Below are 19,565 nucleotides of genomic sequence, written 5' to 3'. Positions count from 1 at the left end.
ATCACTGTGGCATTACCTTGAGGTGGATGGAGAAGAGACCAGAGGCCAAGAATGCTTAGGAAGCTGTTGCAATAGTGTAAAGCTACAACAGTGCCATGAAGTGAAAGGAGAGGTCATATTTAAGAGCTGTGATGGCTGCATTTGATTATAGTTAAACTTTTCTGTAATTAGACCAGTTTTGAACATAAACATTTGCTGCACATTATAACATCCTATTCTTTTTATGTAAGTAGAGAGTTTTTATGGTAGATACTGATAAGTTTGTACTCTGTAATAGGTTAATGGAACACATTTCATTAAAAACGTTTTATTAATATGTGATAGTTATACAGGTGGTTTCATTGGGACATTTGCATATATACATATGTTATACCCTAATTTGGTTTATCCCCTCCATTTTTCTCCTTCCTACTCCATTCCTCTTCTTAAAGTGACTTCAACAGGTTTCAATGCCCATTTCATTTCTAATAGGTTAAGTAAACCTGTTTCTAAAACTCAACTTTGTTACATGTTTCTTTTTCAAGATTAATTTAGCTGTGATTTATATACAGTAAGATTCACCTTTTATTAGTGTATTTCTGCAAGTTTGACATGCATATATGCTGTACAGTCATATAACTACCACAATTATCAAGATATAGGACAGTTCACCACCCACTCCAAATTTCCTTGTGTACCTCTCTAGTCACCCCTTCTCCTTGCTGTCTTGACCCTGCCAATCAGTGATCTGTTTTCTGCCTCTGTAGTTTTTTTTCCCTTTACATGAATGTCATGTGAATGAAATAAAAAAGCATTTGAGCCTATCTTCTTTCACTTAGCATAATGCATTTAAGATTCTGCCACTTTATCAATAATTTGTACCTTTAAAAATTAAAAAAAAATTTTTTGAGCTGGGTGCTGGTGGCTCAACACCTGTTATCCCAGCTACTTAAGAGCCAGAGATCAGAAGGATTGTGGTTCAAAGCCAGTCTGGGCAAATAGTTCGAGAGACCCTATCTCAAGAGAACCCATCACAAAAAACGGCTGGTAGAGAGTTTCAAGCTGAAGGCCCCGAGTTCAAACCCCAGTACCACAAAATTAAAAAAAAAATATTTGAGACAGGGTCTCATATGTAGCCCATGCTGGCCTGGATATTGCTATGTATCACAGGCTGGCCTCAAACTTGCAATCCTCCTGCCTCAGCCTTCTGAGTGCTGGGATACAGATGTTTGCCACCACACCCTGCTAATTGTTCCTTTTTATTAATCAGTATTATTCCATCATATGAACTTAACCATATTTTGGTTATCCATTCCTTGGCTGAGCATATCTGGATTATGTCAATTTTTTTAATTGAATCTTTTTTTTTTTTACAGTCCTAGAGTTTTGGACTTATGGCCTCCCACCAATTTTTTAAAATAGGGAATTAAGTAAGCTTGAAAGTTTAACTCAACAGTTGCTATTTGAAAGCCCTAAGTAATGTAAGAAGTTAAAAGTTAGAAGTAAAACTTGTTTTTATGTAATGATTGCAACTGTATGCATACCCTTAAACAAGGACTTGAAGAAGCAATATAGGAAAGTAAATGCAGAAAACTTGTTGGAATGATGACATTATAAGTAATTAGATTTTTCATTTTCTGAATTTCCATTTTACTGGAAATAGAACCTCTTCTTGTGATTTGATTTCAAACCTACAGAGGAAAATTGCAAGAATAATATAAAGAACTCACATAAACCTTGTACCTAGATTTACCAGGCATTGACATTTGCCCTGTGCTTTATCACTTTTCCTCTACATGTATTTGCATCTGTATGCATATTTTTTCTTGACTATTTGAAAGAAAGTTGGAGATATTATGCTCAGTTATTCTTAAATATTTTTTGTGAGCATTTCTAAGAATAGGGCTATTCTCTTTAAAACCAAGTAGTCATCAAAATCAGAAATTTAACACTGATTCAGTCCTATGTGTTGCACACACACATGCACACACACACACAATACCTAGTCCAAAGAACATACTCACAGTTCACCAGTTGTTCCAACAATAACTTCATAAGATATACTCCGAGCTTTATTTTTTTTCTCCTTGCCCAGGAGAAATCCTTGAATACATTTAGTTGTAATGTCTCTTCAGTTTCCTTTAATCTGAAACAATCCTTCAGCCTTTCTTTGTATTTCTTGATCTTGACCCTTTTGAAGGGTTCTGTGGCATTCTTTCAGAGTATAATGTTCCTTAGTTTACATTTACCAGGTGTTTCCCGTAATAAAGTTATACATTTTGCAGGAATATCACTGAATTGATGTTGTGTCCTCAGTACCTCATATCCTGAGGTACGTGGTGCTGCTTGTGCTAAGTTGGTCATGAGAGCTTTGATCACTTCAATAAGGTAGTATGTACCATGTTTTTCACTGATAAGTTGCTGTCTTTTCTTTTGTAGTTAATTAAGTAAATTATGATGGGATGCTTTGTGATTATATAAGTATCTTGTTCCCTACCAAACTCTCACCCATTACTACTCAGGGCCTCACACTTACTAGGTAGACACTCTACCACTTGAGCCATTCCATCAGCCCTGTTTTGTGAAGGGTTTTTTGAGATAGGGTCTCACAAACTATTTGCCTAGGCTGGATTTGAACTGCGATTGTCCTGATCTCTGCCTCCTGAGTAGCTAGGATTACAGGCTTGAGCCACCCGCATCCAGCTCATTGATGATTTTGTAACTTCATCATTCCTCTGTTTTAACTGACTTTTGTCTTTATAAAGAGTTTTCCCTCCTCTCCTGTTTTTAAATTTATCAATATATACTGTATGAAATCATGAATTATTTTATCCTAATGGGTTGTAATCCATTAGTATCAATTATTTTGATGCTCAGAATACCTCTGATTTGGCCAGTGGGAACCCCTTCAAGCTGATTCCCTGAGATTCTTCTTAGTACTTACTTCTTTCATTTGTGGCTCACAAAGATATTCCAGGCTCATCTTGTACTTTCCATGCCCCAGCCCTAGGATCCATCATTTCTTCAAGGAGTTTTGGTTTCCTTTAGTGGAGAATGGTATTTAGAAACCACATGTGTGCTCATTATTTCTGCTTCTAGGCCTTCTCAGCAGACACAGTGGACACACACATGCATTGTTTTAAAAAAGATATTTAGGGAATGCATGCAATAATCTTAGGTGATTTATATGTCTCCATACTCATATAGCCATCAGCTTGTTAACAGTTAGAATGAGGAATTTGTAAAACTAGCTAAGTACCATCGGTATGTGACATCTTTTTAGATTTTTTTTTATAGACTGGAATCATCAGAGAGGTAGTATTGACCAGTGGAAAGAGCACCCTGTTGACTTTTTGATCACACTATCTGTTTTGGGCATGTTAACCTTTTCCTCATTTTGAAAATATTGAAAATATTTACTTTAGAGATCAGATAATTCACAAATAAAAAAATACCTGCTGCCCATTGTAGCTGTATTTAGCAAACTGTTTTTTTTCCCCTAGTGCATTTTCTTTTCTTTTTTCCTATGTCTCTAGTTCATGTCACTAGTTTTTTTTTATTATTAAATTATAGCTATTTCATAGGGGTTTGGAAAAATTGAATTTTTAGTACAGAATGGGAGACATGTACAACTTCCTAAAGCCCATAGATTGGCCAAGAGGATCTGATCGCATCTCCCACCATATCCTGATGAGGTTTTTTGTTGTTGTCTTGTAACTCCTGGCTCTTGGGGTTGTGTTTCTGTCATGATGAGACCATGTGCCAGCTCTGAGGTAAAGAAGAGTGCCTGATTGAGAATGAACTTTACTCCCACTACTTGTATGCACTGCATAACCAACTCTAATCAGAACAAATTGATTACCAGTTAACTGTTAGATTTAGCAATAAATGACTGAAATGTAGGATATTATGTTCTTCTTTAAGAATAACAGCAACCACTTTTTAAAATGGGGTAATTATTTAATTCTATATGTAGTAGGTAAAAGACTTCACTTTTGACTAAAAAAATTTAAAAATATACCCACACATATAATGTTATTGCCAAAATACCAACTTAATTCTCTCTAGTGATTATATAGTTTTCCCTTTGCTTCTGTGTATGTGTATGTGTGTGTGTGTGACTGGGGTTTGAACTCAGGGCTTTGTGCTTGCAAAGCATGCACTCTACCACACGAGCCACACCTCCAGTTCATTTTGTTCTGGCTATTTTGGAGATGGGGGTCTCATGAACTATTTGCCCAGGCTGATCTTGAACTATAATCCTCGTGATCTTAGCCTCTCAAAGCTAGGATTGCAGGCGTGAGCCACAGCTTCTGTACATTTTTTGAAACACAATTATTTTGAAACAAGCAAAGAAAACAGATGGTATTGAAAAGAAACAGTTAATTAAATGCCAGTAGTTAGGAATCCAGGAAGCTGAGCCAGGTGGTTAACTGTGAAACTCAAGAGTTCCTGCCAGGTGACAGTGGTCAACCCTATAGGTGAAACATGGTTCTTTTCTTTTCCTACTGGAATCCCATTTATCCAACTGTTTCTTCTATATTTGATGCTTTCTGTGTAATTACATTTAATGGGGCTCTATTAATATTAACTGGCACAAAAGCAAAATGCTTCTTGCAACTTTGGTTTGAATTGCTACCAAATATAACTTTTGAAGTTACATGCCACACAAAACACATTAGTAATCAAGTGCTCCTACAACAGACAGCCCATCTGAGTAAGTCACTGATTGTTGTTTTTTTTTCTGACCTCTGTTCCATTTTCATCTGCCATTGCAAATATGTTTTGTTTCATGGATCTGGAAGAGGCCATTTTTCTCAGAGATACTAACATTAATGTATGCTGAGCACTATCTTATGACTTGACTGTAAGTGTACTGATAACTAGCCTTGTCTTATAACTTAGTACTGATAACTAGTACTCTGCTGAGTTGAAAGGGTTCCCCAGAGTCCAAACCACCTTGCAATAAATCTAATGAACATCACTTTTTTTTAAAGCAAAGGTCTTTCACACCTTTGATATTCAGAACAGATTATTTTACCTATTATCGCTGTGGGGTTTAACAATCTCAATCCTGCCCCTCCTGCCACAATGTTAAGACTGCTGGGGACATTTTATTGAAATAACAATGACAGTTAACCTGATTTCTTGTTTTTTAAAAACAAATAAGTACTGAGAAAGTCTCATTTTTTTATTTTTTTAATTTTTCAATTTTTAATTTTTTTTGTCTCATCATTTTAAAATCAAGACTAAATTGAGGTCTTTTCCTGAGGTGTGTCTTAGATATTTCCCAACACTCTATTCCCTTTCATAGGGCAGCATTTTCAGGAGATCCAAGAAACAAACCCAAAAAATAGATTGTGACTATTTTCTACATTTCTGTCACCACAGAAACTACTTTTTAAAATGACTTTAAACAACTCTATCGAGACATAATATTCACTCCACACAATTCACCCATTTTAAGTGTACAGTCAGCAGTTTATCAGATATCATGATCAACTTTAGGATATTTTCACCATCCCAAAACAAAGTGCGTGCCCATTGGCAGTCACTCACCAGCCTTCTCACGTAAGTCTCTGGCAGCCACTCATCTACTTTCTGCCTCTGCCTGTTCTGGACATTTTGTATTATGAAATCTTACACTATATGGTTTTTCATGATTGTCTTCTTTCATTTAATGCATATGTTGTATCGTGTACCTATGTTTTATTCCTTTTAAGGCTGTATGAAGGTTCCTATTTCTCCACTTCCTTGTCACCTTTTGTTAGTGTCCATTTTGTTTTAGCAGTCTTCATGGGTATAAGGTGTATCTTATTGTGATTTTCATTTTCATTTCTTCAATTCATATATCATCTTTGGAAAAATGTCTATTTAGATTCTTTGACCATTTTAAAATTAGTTTATTACTGTTGAGTTATAAAACGTTTTTTGGTTTTGTTTTTGTGATATAGGGTTTGAACTCAGCCTCGTGCTTGCTAGGTAGGTGCTCTACCACTTGAGCTGCCCCCAGCCCTTTTTTTTTTTGTCCAGGGCTGGCCTCCGGCCACAATCCTCCTATCTATGCTTCCCAGAAGCTGGGATTACAAGCTTGAGTTGGTTGAGAATGGTGTCTTGCTAGTTCTTTTGCCCAGGCTGGCCTCCAACCTCAGTACTCCCTATCTCCACCTTCTGAGTAGCTGGGATTACAGGTGGAGCAACCACACCCCCACCCCCCATTTTTTTGAGACAGAGTCTTACTTATAGTCTAGGCTAGCTTTGAATTCAAAGTTCTTTTTTATCTTTGTCTCCTGAGCACCTGGCTAAGAAGCCACTTTTGTGTGTGTGTGTGTGTGTGTGTGTGTGTGTGTGTGTGTACTGGGGCTAGGCAGGTGCTCTACCACTTGAGCCACTCTGCCAGCCCTTGTTTTGTGTATTGGGTTTTTTTTTTTTTTTTTGAGATAGGTTCTTACAAGCTATTTTCCTGGTCTGACTTCGAACTGTAATCTTCCTGATCTCTGCCTCCCAAGTCGCTAGGATTACAGGCATGAGCCACTGGTGCCCAGATTTTTTGTTTATTTTTTGTGGGACTGAGGTTTGAACTCAGGGCTTCATGCTTACAAAGCAGGCACTCTACCACTTGAGCTACACCTCTAGTCCATTTTGCTGCGGTAATTTTGGAGGTGGGTCTTTTGATCTATTTGCCTGAGCTGGCCTCAAACCTCATCCTGTCAATCTCAGCTTCTCAGGGAGTAGCTAGGATTACAGACATGAGCCACCTGCACCCTGCTGATTTGATTGTTTTTGAGATAGATTCTCGCATTTATACCTAGCCTGCTGGGATGGCAGGTGAGTGTCACCATGCCCAGCTTATTGGTTGAGATGGGCTATCAAAAACTTTTTTGCCTAGGCTGACCTTGAACTGCAATCCTCCCAATCTCAGGCTCCTAATTAGCTAGTATTACAATCTTGAGCTATGGTGCTCAGATACTTTGGTTATTTTTGAGAAGAATCTCATGTTTTTGCCCAGGCTGGCCTGGACCGTGATCTTCCTAATGTTTCCTGCGTGGTTGGAATAACAGGGATGCACCACTCTACCCAACTTTTTTTGTTGAGATGGGGGGGGGGGTGTCTCTAACTTTTTGCTTAGACTGGCCTTGAACTGCTATCCTCCTGATCTCTACCTCTTGAGTAGCTGGGATTACAGGTGTGAGCCACTGTGCTCTGCCTCCAGAAACCAGTTTGAGAGCCTTACTAATCACAATAGGTGATTAGTATTTGCTTTTCTTTTCTTTTTTTTTTTCAGCTGTGCTGGCAATCAAACCTAGAGCCTTGTGTATGCTAGGCAAGTGCTCCTACCACCAAGCTCCACTACCCAAACCCCACTTCTTTTATTAATGCTCATAAAAATCCCACTTATAGGTATTATTCCCTGTTTGTAGATGAGATTGATGATCAGAGTTTAACAGTTTGTCTAAAGAGTCTCAAGTGGTGAGAATCTAGGTTCTATCAACCATTGGCTGTCCCAGTTCAAGGTTCCTATTTTGTTGGTTACTCAGTCCTCCCAGTCTTTGACATTGTTGGAGCAGAGCTTCTAGGCCTTCCAGTGAAACTTTTTGGGAATCTAGTGGGAATTCATACACCCAGCTAATCTTCTGGGTCCCTGCTAACATTTTATATACTAGGTTTATACTAGGAAACCACATTTGAATAAAAAACAATCAGATTTAGTTTCTACTAAAAGAACTTTGTATCTAAAGAAACCGTGAGTAGCCAGGACTTGGAGGATGGCTGAAGTGGTAGAGTGCTTGCCTAGCATACGCAAGGCTCTAGGTTCAATCCTTAGTACCACAGAAAGAAAGAGAGAGGGGAGGGAGAGGGAGGGAGGGAAGGAAGAAAGGAAAGAAGGAAAAGAAGGAAGAAAGAAAGAAAAGGAAAGGGATGGGGAATGGGGAAAAGGAAAGGAAAGAAAAGAAAAGAAAGGGAAAGGGACAGGATCATGAGTAGCCAGGTGTGTTGGTGTACACCTGTAGTCCCAGCACTCAGTCCAGGGGTTTGAGACCATTGCCAAGGTTTTGACCTGTCTCAAATCCAAACCAAACCAAACTCAACAATGACAAAAAGAAATAATGAGAAACATCTTTTTTTAAGTGTGAATAATCTCTTAGCTTAAGTTTGTACATTCAGTTTTCTTTGAGTAGTGTACTCATCAGGTTATTTTTTAGTGGAGGTTCAGAAATATTGATAGTACTTTACATATTAATTTTTTCCTAATATGGATAAAAAAATTGGCTGATATGTGGCTTGATGAGCTTTTCCAAACAAGATAAAGAGGTATCTGTGACCTTCAGGAACATGTCTGAACACTACACATAATTAAGATGCTTTGTACACTAAAAAGTGCTACTAGTGTCAATTATTATTTTATTATATGCAATTAAGTGGCAAGTTTGAAGAAGGGCACAGATTAAAGGCTAAAAATTTGACCATTAATAAAATGGAATTGGCTTATGGAGAACTAGTTGTGGTCACGTGACTTTATGTCATTCATTCAGACTTTTGATTAAGATGGTGTCGTATAGGACAATTCTGCTCGGAATGGAAAAGAAACAAATTAGGATTTAGGAAGGGAGAATTCAATACAATTTCAGTTCCAGTCAGTCACTCTTTACTAAATACGTATTGGGTGCTGGAAACTGATGACACAGGATTTTTTTTCTTTTTTAATGTGATATCTACTGTTGGGAAGCTGATCTTTAGTACGGTTTCACAGAAAAGGAGTTTCCTGGGCTGTGTCTTGTGAGATGGAGTTTGCCAAGAAGGACGTGTGTCCCAGAAGCAGGAATAGCAGTGGCAAAGTGTGGAAGCATGAAGTTGCATGATGTGCTCTCCTGCTTAGGTTCCTTTCCTGGTTCACAGTAACGTGATTGCACTCTAGTAGGCACACTCCAACTTCTTAGACTTTCCACACCCACCCTTTTCACTCCACTCTGCTGACTACTTTCCTTTATACTTTGGTGAATAAATGGAAATCATTAAACTCAAATTCTCCATCATTGATTGCAAGACTGATAGACCTATCTAGAATTGCCCCTTCTTATCTTCCTTTGCTTGAGTCTTCTTGTCCTAGATCCCATCCCCTGTCATCTTAAGAGTCCTCCTTTTCCATTTCCTTTTGCCTGGCTCCATCACTATCGTCAGGCATACATGATACATGCTTGACATGTAACCAAACAAACCTTCCTTGAAATTCTGACATCTGCTACAACGTGAATGAATCCCAAGACCATTATAGTAAATGATATAAGCAAGTCACAAAAAGACAAATACTGTATGATTCCACTTGTATGAGGTTCTTAGAGTAGACACAGTCATAGAGACAAAACAGAATGGTGGTTGCCAGAGGTAGCAAAAAAGGGCAAATAGGGGATTATTGTATAATGGGTGTAGTTTCAGTTTTATAACAGGGAAAGAGTTACAGAGATGGATGGTGGTGATGGCTGGGCAATGTTCTAAATATATTTAACACCACTGAACTGTACCCTTAAAAATGGCTAGGATGTTAAAATTTTTATGTTGTGTATTTTAACACAATTAAAAATTAGAAAAGATTTAAAGTTATAAGATTCTTATGTGCCTTCATCCAGAAGGAAATGCTATATTTCAGAGTCAAAGATGTCATTTTTATCCCACTCCCAAACAAGCAAATAACCTTCCTTGATACCATGCTGCCCTCCAGAGATCTCATCATTTCACACTTCCCATAAAAGGGTGTCTCTGAGGAGCCACATTGTCTATTTCCCTCTTCCGCTCACTCTTCAATTCACTACTACTGATTTCCACCCTCCACCACTTAACCTGCTTTTGTCAAGATCATCTGTACCTTCCCCATTGTCAAATCTAGTGGTACTTGACCTTTTGGCAGCCTTGGACATAGTTTACTCCTCCCTCCTGGACTTCATCCCCTCTGGGCTTCTGTGACACCCTCAGTGCTTTCCTGGATGTCTGCTTGAGTTCTCATAGTTGCTTGCTTCCCCTTCTGTCCCAGACCTCAAAACAATAGAGTTCCAAAGGTATTGTCTTGGGCCCTCTTCTTTCTCTATAATGCCTTCACACCTACTCCAGGGACTTAGATACTTTCGTTATGCTAGCAGTTATTCCTTTAGTGTCTCCAGCCTTAGACTTCCCCTCTGAGCTCTAGACTCTCATATCTGATTGCTTTCTGGTCTCACAGACACCCTTACTGGCTGTGCATGAAACAGAATGTCAGTCTCTACTCCTGCTGAGCTATTCCTTATCTCAGTTCATGACTCTGTCACCCCCAGTTTCTCTCAAACGCCCGAATTGTCCTTGCTTTTTTCTCATCCCTTTAGATCTCCTTCTTCCCTGGTAGCAAAGCCCATGGATTCTATTTTTGTGTTGAATCTGCTTTCTTCTCTCTCTCCATCTCCTTTGGCAGACTGTCCATAGATCATTCCTTGACCCACTTAAAGTGGGTTCCTCCTTTCATTTGCATCCTACTACTTGCTACAGTTGGTGGGTTTTTTTGCATATGTACTCCTTTTTCTTCTCCAGTGGAATAGAAACTCAGTGAGGGCAGGGACTGGGACTGACAGGTTCACTGGGGAGTGCCTTAAACATATCTTACCTGGCATGTGGCAAGCAGTCACTAGATGTTTATGAAACGATAAAGGGCAAGGGAAGGGGAAAGAGAAATGGATTAGGGCTGGGTGTGTAACCAGAGTCCTAGGCCACAGTCTCAACTCCAAGAACCACAAATGTTAGGTCTAGCCACTCATCCCAATTCACTAATTAAAAAGATGAGTAGTGGTGAAGGTCACAGAAAAGAGATTTATTAACACCCCAGCTGTGTGAGAAGAGGGTAGAAAGCAATACTTGAACCCATCTTTGAGGTACAGACATGAACTTTAGGTTTAAGTAGAGGAAGAATTGGGGTGGGGTGGGAGAAGAAGTATGTGTAATTGTACAGTCTTGGTCAGATTTATGATCTAGTGGTCAGAGGTGTGATCAGGTTGATCATTATATCAGAATTGGTCAGGCAGGCGTTGTTCCCAAAGAGAAAGTCATTGTTTGAGGGGGGGAGGGTGTTAGTTTCACTTGTCACTAGATATTTATTCCTCAATCCTGTGGTTCCTGGAATCCAAGGTCACTGAAAGATGACCACAGGAGGGAATGGCCAGAGCAAAAATGGACTGGAGATGTGGCTCAAGTGGTAGAGTACCTGCTTTGCAAGCGTGAAGCCCTGAGTTCAAACCCCAGTCCCACCAAAAAGAAAAAGAACAATGCTTAGCATCCAATGAACACTCAGTATTTGTTTGAACAAGGTAAGAAAGGATTAATTACCTGCTTACTAAAGATTTTCTTTAGATAAGAGTTATGATATCTCTATTCTTAGGGTTTTTGAAAGTTACTGTTGTAAAAATGTTGAAAACTCTAGTACCTACATGACACAGTGAATTGAAATGGATTCTTTTCCCTAATTCCTTTAGATCACATCAGATTCAGGCTGTGCCCACCAGCTCAGCAGGTGATGGATTCAAGGCAAACCTTGTCTTTAAGGAGATTGAGAAGAAGCTTGAAGAGGTAAGAGCTGTGTCAAATATTACCAGAGACCCCCAAGGCTAGGAAGTTGAACACAGGTGTCAGGTGTTGCTGTGAGAGGGCGTAAATTGAAATTTTATGTCATGTTGTGAAGTACTGAGTGTGTTTTAGATTTCTGAGTATCAGTTTTTTCTTGTATTCTAATAAACTCGAATTTCAATAATGTAGATATCTCCAGATTTGAGTTAAAGAACTATAATAAGTGCTGTTTAAAATCATCACTCTTGACCAGGTGTTGGTGGCTTATGACTGTAATCTCAGAAACTCAGGAGGCAGAGCTTGGGAAAACTGTGATTTGAGGCAAGCCATGGCAAGGAAAAAAGTTAGTGAGACCCTCTCTCAAAAACGAGGCAGGCATGGTGGTGCATATCTGTAATCCCAGCTACCTATAATCCCACCTACATGCTGGCATAGATAGGAGGACTGTGGTCCAAGGCCAGCCCTGGGGCAAAAGTTGAGACCCTATCTGAAAAATACCCAAAGCAAGAAGGATAGGAAGTGTCCCTCAAGTGGCAGGTCACTTGCCTAGCAAACAAGGTCCTGCATTCAAACCCCGGTATACCAAAATATAAAAATGAAAAATCACTTTTTCCTCAGGCCTCTTTGTCAGGGAAATATTTGATTTGGATAAAGTTTTCACTTATTTTGGTATAACTGCCTTCTGAATTAAAAAGATTTACCTAGAATCATTCCAAAGACTATTTTAAATGAGCCTTTAATGTACACAATATCAAAATCTTTTTTAAAAAGGAATTGTATGTATGTTTGTTTGTTTGTTTGTTTGTTTTACAGGGGGTTTTGTTGTGACATTTCCATATATATACTATATCCTGGTTTGACTCATTTCCTCATTCCCTCCATTAATCTCTCTCTCCTACTCCCTTTCTTGAAATGACTTCAACAGGTTTCAGTGTTCCATATTCATACATGTATTCACCCTCCTTCATCCTCTTCATTTACCCTCCCTCTCCCACTATTACTTTCCCCTTAACATGACCTGCGTTCTGTTCCTGTCTTTCATTGTTTTAGTGCCTGTTCCTTGTTCAGTGTGGGTTTGCCTTGATATTTTACCTGTAAATACAATGTACTTTAATCAGTCTAACTCATTCCATTACTCTTCCTCACCCTTTTCCCTTTCCCTGTGTTGTCCAACAGTTTTCAGTGTGTTTCGTTATGTCTTGCTCCTACACAAGTGTAATGTATTTCAGTATTATTTACTCCCTATCATTCTTTTCTTCTTTTCCTCCTCTCTTAGTCTCCTCTAGCAGTTCCACTTTTAGAAACATGTTCCATATATATATGTGAAGTATGTATATATGTTTATGTATGTATATATGATAATGCATATATTTGTATTTTGATCTGTCTTCCACATATGAGAGAAAACATGTGACCTTTGTCTTTCTGAACCTGGCTAACTTCACTTAACATGATACTCTCCAGTTCCAGTCATTTACCTATGAATGTCAAAATTTTATTCTTTATGAATATTATTCAGCCATAAAGAATAAAATTTTATACATCACATTTTCTTAGTCCATTCATCAGTCATAGGGCATCTGGGCTTTTTCCATAGCTTGCTTGGCTATTGTGAACATGGATGTGCAAGTGTCTTTTTTGTATCCTGACTTACATTCCTTTGTATATGCCTAGGAGTGGTATAGCAGGTTCATATGGTAGTTCTCTTTTTAGTTTTTTGAGAAGCCTCCATACTGCTTGCCATAGTGGTTATATTAATTTACATTCCCACCAATAATGTATAAGGGCTCTTTCCCCTCACACACCTTGCACCAGTCCTTGCTAACATTTGTTTTGGAGTGAGGTGGAATCCTAATGTGGTTTTGATTTGCATTTCCTTTATGGCCAGGGATGTTGAGTATTTCTTCACGTGTTTTTTGACCATTTGTATTTCTTCCTTTGAAAAGTTCTGTTCAGTTCATATGGCCATTTCTTCATTAGGTCATTGATTCTTCAGTTTTTTGAGCTCTCTGTAAATTCTGGTTATTAATCTCTTGTCAGATGTATAGCTGGCAAAGATTTTCTCCCATTCTGTGGGCTGTCTCTTCAGTCTAGTGATCATTTCCTTTGCTGTGTAGAAGCTTTCTAGTTTCATGCAGTCCCATTTGTCAATCCTTTCTCTTAATTGCTGAGCTATTTAGGAAGTGATTGTCTATGCCTATATGTTCAGTGTATTCCCTATCGTTTCCTGCACTAATTTCTTACAGGCCTTGTATTAAGGTCCTTGATCTATGTTTTTTCTTTTGGTGGTATTAGGGTTTGAACTCTGGGCTGCAAGGGCTCTACCATTTGAGCCACTCTGCCAGTCCCTCTTTGGCCCATGTTGAAAATTTATACAGGGTGAAAGACACCACTCTAGTTACAGACTTCAATATGCAGATACGCAATTTTCTCAGCATTTGTTTGCTTTTTTAAAAGTAGCTTTTAGTTTGTTATTCTATTGCTGTAAAAAATGATGCTGATTAAAAAAATTCATACTGTATAGAAGAATATAAAAAATAAAAAATTTAAGTCTCCCCAAATTCTACCACTCAGAAGTCACTAAAATGTTAACAACGGCAAGCTTTCTTTTAGTCATCTCTATCTCTGTATATCACCTTTACATATGCAGATTTTCTACTACATATGCAGATTTTTTTTTCACCATAGTTCTTGATAGAGAGTAATCATAGGAAAACAGTCTAACAGTAGCTCTCTAAAAAGAGTTATTCTGCTTAGGCAAAATTAGATATTTATTTCATTGTTTCAAATGAAAGAAGCATTTTGGGATTTCATCATTGATTTTAGATCTGTGAACAGTTATTGCCATGTTCACAATTGAAATGACACATTTGACGAGGTGCTCAAGATATTCAAGCTGTGTATTTCACTCCTGTTAGAACCACAGAGTGAAATCCAAACACTGTATATTTCATAATTCCCTTGTAGGGCATAGGACTTCTTGACATCTAAGGTGATTGCACTGTGGATGGGAGGCAGCTGACGTGGCTTATATGTCTTGTCAAGGACACAGCATTTCCTAGGAATTTCATAATGACCAAACAACCTTCCTGAGGTAGAGCAAGGTCAGGCTGACAGCTGTAGGCAGGAAGCACTGGCCCAGGACTCTCAGGCCACCATCTTGTGGGGAGGCACCTGTATGGGGCAACCTGTTGTTTTATAACCTACTGTCTTCTCTTGCCAGTATGTTCCATGGCCATAAATATAAATTCTTGCCATCCTTTTCAGTACATAGTACATGCTTGCACATATGTGTGTAATTAATTGAACTAGTTTTATATAATGAATATCAGATTGTATTTAAATTTTGTAAGTAAGACTACTGTAATAAATTTCTTCTTGTACTTATCTTTAGGTATTGACACGAGGATAAGTGCTGATAGTTTAAATAATTAAAGGAGGGAATTTCTGCATAGTTAGATATGTACATTTTACATTTTAATACAGCTTGTCTAACTCCCACTAGAAAGAAGGTACTAATTTACAAACTTACTAACAATTCAGGAGAGTAACTTTTTTTTCTCTGCACCTTCTTTGCCTGGGTTTTAAAAAATCTTTGCCATCTTAATAGGAAAAGATATCTTATTATTGTGTTTTGAATGTTTTTCATTTTAAGTATCCACTGTAAAAGGAAGATGGATTCTCAGGGCTCAGCTTAAAATTTTTTATTTTTTTCAATGCTAGTCTATTAAAAAAAAGATTCTACTATGAGGTCTGAAGTAGGGCCATTGATCAATCATTGGCCCTACAAGCCATGATTAACAAAGCTTTGCTGTTTTTATTTTGCAGTATGCTTTTAGCTTTGCAAGCATGTGCCTCTTGCTCCCATTTTAATTCTTTTCTTTTTCATAACCTCACCCCCATGTACCTTCTCCCTTGTCTCTGTTCTCCTTCCCACGATTGTCAGTTTCCTCAGCGTTTGCGAATCTTTTGTCAATTCATGTATTTTCTGCATTAGTAAAGGCAGCTTACAAGAGATTTTATTTCCACTTTTGTGTGTGTTAGATATACTTAATTGCCCTTCTTTGAATTCTGTCTTAATTTTTTGTCCCTATTAAGTTTTCAACAGGATCTACTCCTTGACCTTTTGCCTACTCAGAACTTTTCTTCCCATAAAGAGGCATTTAGAACTTTCTTAATACTAATGATCTCCAGTTTCGTAATTGTATTTTCTTTTTCCCTTTTAACTCTCTCCTCATTCCTTTCCTTGCCCACTCTCACTTCTGTTTTATTGACCAAGGGATGTGGTTTTGTAAGAGGGGCAGTTGTCTCTCAAAAGTAATAGCAAGTGCAAATTAATCTATGTTTGTTTTAAGGAGGTGGGAGGATAAATAGTAAGTCTGCAGGAATTTCTCTTCAAAGCTCACGTAGAATTCTGAATGTTTGCTGGTGTTTTCCTGCTCTAACTTGTTGGTGTCTGCTCAGAGCTGTTTTTCTAAGGCATGATGCAAGCAGAAGGCATGAGTGCACCTTGAAGTAGTCAGTCATACATAGTCATTCAGGAGCCGGTGGCCTAGCACACTGCACCAACATTTTAACCCCTTCCCTTGAGAGAAGATTTTAATGGATGTGGGGAAGATTGAAGTTTCTTTTAATTCATTTTATGAGAGGGGCTAACAATAGAGCACATTGCTGTACTGTCAAAGGTTTAAGTTTAGAAGTATTGACATAATTTATGATGATATAGTGGTCGGATGAAAAGAGCATTGAATTGAGGATTAAATCAAGCCAGATTGAAGTAAGGTTTCACTACTTACTGGCTGTATGTCCCTGCCCTTCAGGGAACATATTGTTTAGTGGGAAGAGAGATATGGAAATTTTTTTTCAGAAAAAAGTGACTACCTTAACAAGAAATATGAGTGCATATACAAAGGACCACCAGAATATCTGATGGAGACAGAGAAACCTTCCTAGAAGAGTTAACATGTGAGCTAAGCCTTGCATGATGAAGGCAGGGTAGAAAGGAGATAGGAAGAGGTGAGTGTCCTGGGATGGGGTGTGAGTGAGGGCATGGAGGCATCAGCTTACTTGACACATATGTTCAAAATGATCAATGTTAGAATGCAAAGCCTGAGAAGGTGGGAAGGTCCCTAGGGATAGGAACAGATAAATACTCTTCAGATCATGAAGGCAGACTTCACCCTGGTGGCTGTGAAGACCATGTATGAGATTCAGACCTGAAAGTGTTAGTGGGTTGTGCTAGATAAATTCCTTGGCAGCAGTATAGAGAACAGTCTGAAAGTTTCCTAACCTTTATGAGCCTTGGTTGCCTTTTCCACCAAGCAAGCTAATATTAACACCTATCCAACTACTTATAGGGCTTTTTTTTTTTTAAGATTGAAGGAATTACACATATAAAAGTATATTAGGGGCTGGGGATGTAGCTCAGTGGTAGAGCATTTGCCTAGCATGTGCAAGGCCCTGGTTCAATCCCCAGCACTGCAAAAACAAAAAACAAAAAGACATACTAGAAAACTATAAAGCCCCCCTCCCAATTATTAAAGTTAACTTAAAACAATTTGAGTGAACTCTTAGGGAAACCAAAATAAGATAATTTTCTACTTTAAAACACCTGATAGTCATTTTGGTTTAACTAGAAAACATTGATAGTTAACTTGAGACCACCCATACAAAAGAGGCATCCATGACTATTGGGACAAGGGGCCCAGACTGATTACTTTTAGAACAGCTGCTTCATCCAATGACCCATGATTGATTTCAGGTAGACTCAGGGTAGTGCCTGTGTATAAGGAAATGACTGATATCCCTAGTGGGGTGACTGAAAAAGATAAAACAATCAATGGTAAGGATGTGCTGGTGGGATTGTAACATTGGTGTTAGTTATTTTACAAAAACAGGTTGTTGGTTCATCAAAAAGTTAAACATCACCTTATTAACTGGAAATTCTACTTCTAAATACCTACCTAAGAGAAATTAGAGCTTCTGTTCACATACAGACTTATACATAAATGTCCATGGCAGGATTATTCATAAAAACCAAGAAGTGAAAACAACCATCAACTAATAAATAGATAAACAAAATAAGTTGCATCCATATACAAATGGGATATGCTCTCTATGTAGAAAGGAGTGAAGTACTGATTGATAGACACTTCACCATGAGCCTGAAAACATTATGCCAAGTAGAAGAAGCCAGTCACAAAAGGCCACATATTGTATGGTTCCATATTGTGCAGTGTCTAGAATAACAAATCTGTGGAGACAGAAAGAAGATCTGTGGCTTAGCATGGTGGTACACACCTGTGATCCCAGCTACTCGAAAGGTAGAAGTAGGAGGATCATGGTCAAAGATCAGCCAGACAAAAGTGTGAGACCCTATCTTAAAAACAAAGCAAAAAAGGCTGAGTGCATGACTCAAGTGGTAGAGTACATACCTAGCAGGTTGCTAGGCTCTGAGTTCAAACCCTAATACTGCTAAAGAAAGGAAGGAAGGGAGGGAGGAAGGGAAGGAAGGAGGAAGGAAAGAAGGAAGGAAGGAAGGAAGGAAGGAAAGAAATTAATTTTTGGGGTAATGAGCATGTTCTAAAAATAGTGATATTTGTTACATATCTTTATATTAAAAACTACTGAATTGTGTACTTTAGAAGGGTAACTTTTATGGGATAGAAATCATATTTCCATTGCTGTTGTAAAAACACAAGAGAAAGAAAGAATGAACTTAGGCCATGGTTCTGTGTACCTAGAAACAGAGTTAGTATCTGATATCAGCTGAGGTAAATTCCTCAGGGGAAATAACTATTTGAGGATTTAAGGTACTTATCACAGTGCCTTAACATAGTAAACACTTAAGTCTTTGTTAAGGGAATGAATAGAAAGGAAGAATCTCAGATATAAATTATTGCAGGGATATCAGTATAAAATAAAGAAGGTGGGAAATAAAAGCTATTAGAAGTAGGGGAACTCAAAATGTAACCACTTCCAAAATAAACATGTATTTGCAATAACCCAGCCATAAAATATGATTGAAAAATATATTATTAACAAGAGCACTATACCTAAGAATAAACTTAGCAAGAAATGTACAAAAGTTTATGCAGGGGCTGGAGGCAGAGCTCAGTGGTAGAACATTTGCTTCTAGGTCCTGGATTTTGAACACTACCATTAAAAAAAAAAAAAAAACAGAGCCAATATTGAAAAAAATATTTTCCCAAGGGACATTACGGAAAAAATGAAGATATACCATATTCATGGATAGAAGGACTTAATGTTATAAAAATATTACTTCTGCCTCAAATAGATACATATGTTCTCTGTAATCCCATCTAAGTTCAATATCATTTTGAGGGAAGACTAAATGATTATAAAGTACACAGAGAGGAAAAAAAAATCCCCTCAAAATCCAAAGATAACCATAAATATTTGGAAGAGAGGAGTTATCATGGTGATTTGCTGTGCCTAAGAGTAAAGTACTCTTATAAAGCTACAAAATATTAGCACATGGTGTACAGATTGCAGAATAAAATAACCCAAAATGCTGTATCTATTGAGCAATGACTCTGCTTTGTGGGTCCTTACATAATTTAATTCTCATACAACTTTATGAAGGTAACTGCTGTTTTATTTCCATTTAACAGATAAGAAAACCAAGATGCTGAGAGGTTTAATAACTTGTCTAGGATTATAGAAGTACATGGAAGAGCAGGAACTCAAATCTATGGTGATTTCCAGATTCAATGTTAGCAAAGTTTAATTCTAGCAATTTACCCTTAAATAAATGAGGCTATGTAAAAATGTTGAGATTATAAGAATATTATTCCCAGTATTGTAGTAAGAGCCAAAAATTAGAATTAGCCTAATAAGCAAAAGGGCATTGATTAAATAAACTACAATACCCTTTTATAATTTTATAATGTAGCCACTTGAAATTATTGGAAACTGAGCCTGGTAGCATGCATCTGTAATCCCAGCTGAGTCAGGAAGAACACTTGAGTCTAGGAGTCTAGGAG

General features: G+C 37.9%; 1 protein-coding gene across 2 annotated transcripts in view; it reads left to right on the top strand.

The window, feature by feature from the left end:
* The window catches only part of Scp2 (sterol carrier protein 2), a 95,661-nt gene that overhangs the window by 63,666 nt on the left and 12,430 nt on the right, over positions 1 to 19,565 (top strand). For both annotated transcript variants that reach the window (XM_020174631.2, XM_020174632.2), the window contains one exon: positions 11,469 to 11,562. In XM_020174631.2, the coding sequence (XP_020030220.2) occupies positions 11,469 to 11,562 (94 nt within the window). The remainder of the gene's footprint in view (positions 1 to 11,468; positions 11,563 to 19,565) is intronic.

The sequence above is a fragment of the Castor canadensis genome, chromosome 7 (assembly GCF_047511655.1).
Source record: "Castor canadensis chromosome 7, mCasCan1.hap1v2, whole genome shotgun sequence".
Taxonomy (NCBI): Eukaryota; Metazoa; Chordata; class Mammalia; order Rodentia; family Castoridae; genus Castor; species Castor canadensis.
This window is presented reverse-complemented; position numbering and strand designations above follow the sequence as displayed.